The sequence below is a fragment of the Rhea americana genome, unplaced genomic scaffold (genome assembly GCF_003343005.1).
Source record: "Rhea americana isolate MKP2758 unplaced genomic scaffold, rheAme1 scaffold_495, whole genome shotgun sequence".
Taxonomy (NCBI): domain Eukaryota; kingdom Metazoa; phylum Chordata; class Aves; order Rheiformes; family Rheidae; genus Rhea; species Rhea americana.
Genome location: NW_028186640.1, coordinates 119,740 through 125,421, shown reverse-complemented (window position 1 = coordinate 125,421; position 5,682 = coordinate 119,740). Strand labels below are relative to the sequence as shown.

General features: G+C 66.6%; 2 protein-coding genes across 2 annotated transcripts in view; one reads left to right on the top strand and one right to left on the bottom strand.

Moving 5' to 3' along the window:
• Positions 1-4,047, top strand: part of LOC146588827 (dedicator of cytokinesis protein 2-like) — a 78,960-nt gene extending 74,913 nt beyond the window's left edge. The window contains 9 exon segments of the mRNA XM_085317298.1: positions 16-144; positions 269-445; positions 529-612; positions 691-828; positions 955-1,040; positions 1,276-1,426; positions 1,637-1,748; positions 2,833-2,966; positions 3,041-4,047. Of these exon segments, the coding sequence (XP_085173424.1) occupies positions 16-144; positions 269-445; positions 529-612; positions 691-828; positions 955-1,040; positions 1,276-1,426; positions 1,637-1,748; positions 2,833-2,966; positions 3,041-3,130 (1,101 nt within the window). The 3' untranslated portion in view covers positions 3,131-4,047.
• A 212-nt stretch (positions 4,048-4,259) lies between these two features.
• Positions 4,260-5,682, bottom strand: part of AUP1 (AUP1 lipid droplet regulating VLDL assembly factor) — a 14,889-nt gene continuing 13,466 nt past the window's right edge. Inside the window, exons 12-15 of the mRNA XM_085317291.1 lie at positions 5,322-5,451; positions 5,139-5,227; positions 4,851-5,000; positions 4,260-4,672 (exon numbers count right to left, since the gene is read on the bottom strand). Of these exons, the coding sequence (XP_085173417.1) occupies positions 4,624-4,672; positions 4,851-5,000; positions 5,139-5,227; positions 5,322-5,451 (418 nt within the window). The 3' untranslated portion in view covers positions 4,260-4,623. The remainder of the gene's footprint in view (positions 4,673-4,850; positions 5,001-5,138; positions 5,228-5,321; positions 5,452-5,682) is intronic.

Below are 5,682 nucleotides of genomic sequence, written 5' to 3'. Positions count from 1 at the left end.
GGGCGCAGGGGGGAGGCACAGCCGGACGCGGCGCGGGTGACTGCCACCCCCCTGCAGACCATGTGGGTCGAGCGGACGACGTTCACCACGGCTTACCCGCTGCCCGGCATCCTGCGCTGGTTCGCGGTCACCTCCACGGCCACGGTGAGCAGGGGGCCCCGGCGGGAGCCGCCGTCCTGCCCCGAGCGCCCGGGGCGCAAGCGGGTCCCTCCTGCAGGACCGCCGCCGGGCCCCCACAGCTGCTGACCCTCCCTCCGCCCGGGCACAGGCCATCATCAGCCCCTTGGAAAACGCCATCGAGACCATGATGAAGACGAACGAGAAGATCCTGAGTGAGATCAACCGGCACCAGAACGACGCCAGCCTGCCCGTCAACCCGCTCTCCATGCTGCTCAACGGCATCGTGGACCCTGCCGTCATGGGCGGCTTCGCCAAGTACGAGAYGGTGAGGACGGGTGGGCCGGCCGGGCACGCCGGGGGCCTCGGGCTGGGCCATCCCGCGCTGGGCTGAGCCACCTCTCGGCACAGGCCTTTTTCCAGGAGTCCTACCTGCAGGAGCATCCCGAGGACCAGGGGAACATCGAGAAGCTGAAGGACCTGATTGCCTGGCAGGTGGGGCTCCAGCCGCGTCCTCCCCGGGATGCGGGCGCCCCACCAGCCCCAGTGCGACGGSGCCCTGTTTCCCCACAGATCCCGCTGCTGGCAGAAGGCATCCGGATCCACAGGCGGAAGGTGACGGAGGACCTGCGGCCCTTCCACGACCGCATGGAGCAGTGCTTCCTGCAGCTGCGCGCCAAGGTGGAGAGCCAGTACGGAGCGCGGGAGATGGTGAGTGCCGGGGCCGCGCGGGCGTCACCATGGAGCGGCACGGGGCAGGCCGGCGGCGGTCCTGCGGCCGCTGCGGGGCAGCGCGCGGCTGCTCCTGGCCCCCTCTCAGGCTCCCCCTGCTCTCAGGTCTCCCTCGAGGACCGGCGAGGCGGACGACCCCGGTCCGTGGCCTGGGGACCAGACTGGGACCAGCCGAGCCACGGTGGAGACAGGCGAGTGCTGCAGCGGGGAGCAGCCCCGGGCCACCGCATCTCGCTCTGGGCGGGCCCCTCGGTGCACCTGGCCCACGGCCCTCGTGGCCCCTTTGCCCCACGCCTCCCGCCGCTCCGCAGCTGGGCTCTGCTGGAGCGGAGCCCTCGGGACCTGGCAGGGGCAGCCGCTCCCGGCTCCTGCCCTGCTCCCCTGGCCCGCCCCACGCCTGGCTCACGCCCCACGGTTGCCCCACAGCACGGAGGCAGCCCCGACCCCCCGGCCCGTCCCACGCGTCCCTGAGGGTGAGGAGCGCCGGAGCGAGCGCAGGGAGAACCGCTCCAGCACCTTCTTCGGGCACCGGCGGCAGGATCAGCGCCAGTCCGTCTCGGAGCCTCCAGAGCCCAAGGTGATGCCTCGGCCCAGCCCCAGCTCGGGCTGCCCCCCTGCATCCTGCTCCTCCCACTGGCTGCTTGCAGGGCCGCAGGCCAGGCTGGGGGGCACCCTGCACCCCCAGAGGCTCKGCACTCCCGGGCAGCAGGCACTGCCCACCCGGAGCCCCGCAGCGTGGAGCCCCAGCCCCGTGCCGCGGGGCGCTGAGCCTCCCTCTGCGCGCCAGGACGAGAAGTGGAGACTCTCCCGCAACACAAGCGAGAGCAACCTGAGCGGCTTCGACGGGAAGCAGCCCGCAGCGAGCAGGGAGGCCGCCGGCCTGCAGCCCAGTGCCTCAGGTAAGACCACGCCGCCCTCCCGGCACGGCCGTGCCCCCCTGCCAGCACCAGCCGCCCCAGCGCTCCCACTCCCACCTCGCCTGGAGCATCCTGCCCCAGTGCTGCGCGGCCTGAGCCCCGAGCTGGGTCTGGGGCGCAGCGGGCCGCGCTGCAGCGCGGACCCCGTTGCAGGGTGCTCCAGGGAGCTGCTGGCCCAGGAGCTCTCCCAGGCGCGGTGCCCGCAGGCAGCGGCACAGCGGGAAGCACAGGCCGCCTGCCAGGGAGCAGCATTCACCCGCTCCAGGCACGCCGCCTGTGCGGCCCGCGGCTGCTCTGCGTGGTCAGAGCGACCCCGCAGCCCACCCCGCACCCCTGGCCAGAGCCACCTTCTCGTCCTCGGAGCACTGCTGCCCTCTCCCTGCCGGCCCAAGCCCTTCCTCGCCACCTCTTCGGCAGCTGCAGGGAAAGGGGTCCCCCTTGTGCCATCCCAGCACGCTTCTCCCAGCCTCCCGCGGCAGCGTAGGTGTTTGCAGTCTCCCACTCACTGTCATCACCATTTCAAACTTTTGAGGCAGGCTCTACTCCCGGAGCCGGTACTTGGGGCAGCCACAGGGCAGCAGGACTCAAGCCAACACAGCAGTCAACTTTAAATGCAAATAGCATCCTCCCGGGGCCTGCACCGCCAGCAGGATTTCTGGTGCTCTGAGCCCATTGCAACCTTCTGGCTGCCCCGTGAGCCCTAACGCTGCAGTCCCACCTCCCCAGGCTCTGCTTCGTGGCCTCACCAAGTCTCCCCAAGTCTTCTGTCCTGCTTGAATGTGCCGCCTGGTCCCTGTGCTGAGAGCGGCTCCTGGAGAGGAGTCGGCTAGCTCTGCTTCCCAGTTACTTCTGCCTGTACGCCCAGCCCCAGCGCAGAGCCTTGAGCTCCCGCAGGCTGGCACGTTTGGGATAGSAGACAGTGGGTGCAAGTGGCCCCAGCGCGCCCGGGGGAGCTCCAGGCAGCTGGCTGCCATAGCGGGGTACACAGCGCTCCTCTTGCTGCCCTGCTCACACTGTGGGGCACCAGGCTGGGTGCTCTGCCTACCCCCTGTCCCCCTCCGCACAGGGCTGTCCCTGTCTCCCACCGGTTTCGGTGGCCGCATGAAGAGTGCCAGTAAGGCCCCGCCGCTGCCACGGAAGATCAGCCCCATGGTGTACGAGACGTTTCTGGAGCAGAGTGACATGGCAAGTGGAGGGAAGGTACACCCAGCCCCGACCCCAGACTCTGCACTCTGCCACCACCTGTTCACAGTAACCACCCTTTCCGCTTGCAGGCACCRGCAACGCCAACGCTGGATGGAAACAAGGGGCTGAAGTCACCCCCTCCTCCACCACCGAAGTCCAAACGAGTGTCACAGCTCTGACACGGTGCCCACCCTCAGCTGCACCATCTGCTCAGCACCAGCCTCGCCCATGAGGATGGGAAAGCCTATGGCCCCCCTGCTCCCAGCTGCCCCCTAGATGGGCTCCCTACTCTCATCCTTTCTCRCTGGATAATCCCTCCACTAGCATCCGTATCAGGAACGTCCCTTGTGGCTGAGGCCACCAGACTCCCTGTGCACTCAGGGCTGCCAGGCAGATGCAGGGCACCACTAGCTCATGTCCAGCCAAATCTGGCAACTGCCACCCTCCAGGGACGCGACAGCCCTGCAGCTGGCAGTACGGGGACCCATCTGCCCAGGGACACCTCGTCTGCCCACGCGCTCTGCATCAGCCCCCTGCCAGGCTTCCCTTCCCACTAACCTGAGCCAGCTACACCCCACCCGTGCCAGTGCCCCTTTCCCACAAACTGCACCAAGTTCTCAGCACCTCTGGTGGTGCAACTCCACCACAGCGAAGAGGAGTTCTTTCCTGCTGCCTGCAGACCATCCCAGAAGCAGGATGATGAGAAACAGGAGCTCCCTGCCACAACGTGCTGGACTCTCCCACCCCTCCTGCTGCTCTGCACCCCAAGGGAGCCTCCCTTCCCTTGGACACCCACCCCATCCTGCAGCAAGAGCAAACATGCTGGCCAGGACACCAGGCTGCACACGAGCCAAGCAGGTTGGCAAGCGTGGCCAGGCAGCACTGAATTTTGCATGGCGCCATTCTCTTGCCAATACTTGCCTCTGCAGCCCCACCTYGGCCAGGCCGACACCGCTGCTCCGCCAGCCACGCCAGCTCCAGTGACGCTGCCGTGAAGCACTGTGCCCCAGTCTCCCTGCCGCAGCAGGCTGCAGCCATGTGCCTACCAATAAAGGACTAACTCAGCTAGTACCCTGCAGTGGGCTGATATCCCTGTATGGCCCCAGTGCTCACCCACGCACGCGCACAGCCCACCAGGGGCCTTTCCAAAGCCAGCCACCGAGCAGCATTGTACTACGCTCCAAAGAGCGGGGCCCTACTCTCCCACAGCCTGGAGCCCCCTTGGCAGGGAAAGCCACCAGCACCTTGACACCATGGGGGAGCTGCTCTCCCCTGCGCCCAGTAGTGCCAGGACTCTCACGCAATGACTGTCGGCACATTGCTCTGCCTCCAGAGCTGGCACAGAGCTGTTTATTTACATGTGCTGTTGCAGGCTCAGGAGCCACATTTGCAGTCTTCTGTATTAAACAGGAGGACCATGGACCCGCAACCAAGAGATGGAGAGGGCAGGGACTGCCTGCAGCAGGGAGCTGCCATCAGAGTTTCTGTCTACAGAGAAGAGAAGGGATCTGCTCCCTAGGCCACAGCTATGGAAGTGACAAGGGGAGACAGTGCCTTGTGCCACACGCATGAAGTTTGGGACCGAATGGGCTGTGCTGGTGCCTGGACTCCCTCCACATGCCGAGTGGAGGAGCAGGGCAGTGGACCCAGCTGTCTTGCTGTGCTCAGCTCTTCACAGCGGGTTTGCTGAGGAGGCTGCCAGCCGCTTCCCAATGTAGATTCTGGATTGGGGAGAGAAACTGTAAGGCGCCTAGGAGAAGGACAGCTAGTTTGGGCTCATCAAGCCAGTAGTGAGAGGTAGAGGGCAGCAGCCACAAAGGAGACACATGCCTGCACCCTGAAGGGTCAGTTCTAGCCATGGCCACTCCACAGCACAGATCAGACTCATCACAAACTTACCCTAGTCCCAGGGTCAGCAGATGGCTGAGCAGTAGCGAGGGGATGAAAAGCAGCAGCACCTCTGAACTGAAGAGTCTCTTCTTCCTCCCCACTGCACCTCCCTGCAGGCTCCACAGGGCCGGCTGGGGGGAGCACACAAAGGCAAAATCCCTAGGAAAGCCATGCTGTTAGAGAAGGCACACGAGAAAGGGGCAGAACAAAGCAGGACAAGGGCACAACAGGATGGGGGCAGTTGCAGACAGCAAATGGGGGGCGGCAGGAGCCASTGACAGGGGACACAAGCCTTACTTTGGAGTCAGATGCTCAGGATGGCGGGTCCAGGCAAGGGATGTTGGCAAGCACCTCTTCCTCCACTCAGCCTCCTCTGGCACATCCCGCTAGAACAAGAGCGGGCACGAGGCAGGTCAGGCCAGGGGCACCGGCCCCACAGGTGCCGGCTGGGCAGGGCCCAGGGCAGCCCAGCTTGCTTACCTGCAGAGGGTGAGTGCAGCCAGGCTGGGGCCGGCTGCAGGCAGGGAGCAGCTCGCTGTCCCCAGGTCGCTGGCTGACCTGGCCAGCGCTACCGCCATCCCAGGCCGGGGGGCTCAGCACGAGCAGGGGGCTGCGAACAGAAGCCCCGTCAGCCGCCAGCGCCGCCTCTCCCCTCCGCCACCCGGGCGGGACCCGGTGCCAGGCCCCCGCCGGCCCCGGGCTCACCTGTCACCGCTCTCCGTCTCCAGCTGGGCCTCCAGCAGCATCTGCTCCACGTCGGCGTGGCAAGAGAAGAACCGCGAGGGCGCGGGGTCGGGGCGCCCCGCACCGCTGCGCAGCTCTACCCAGGAGCCTGTCGGGG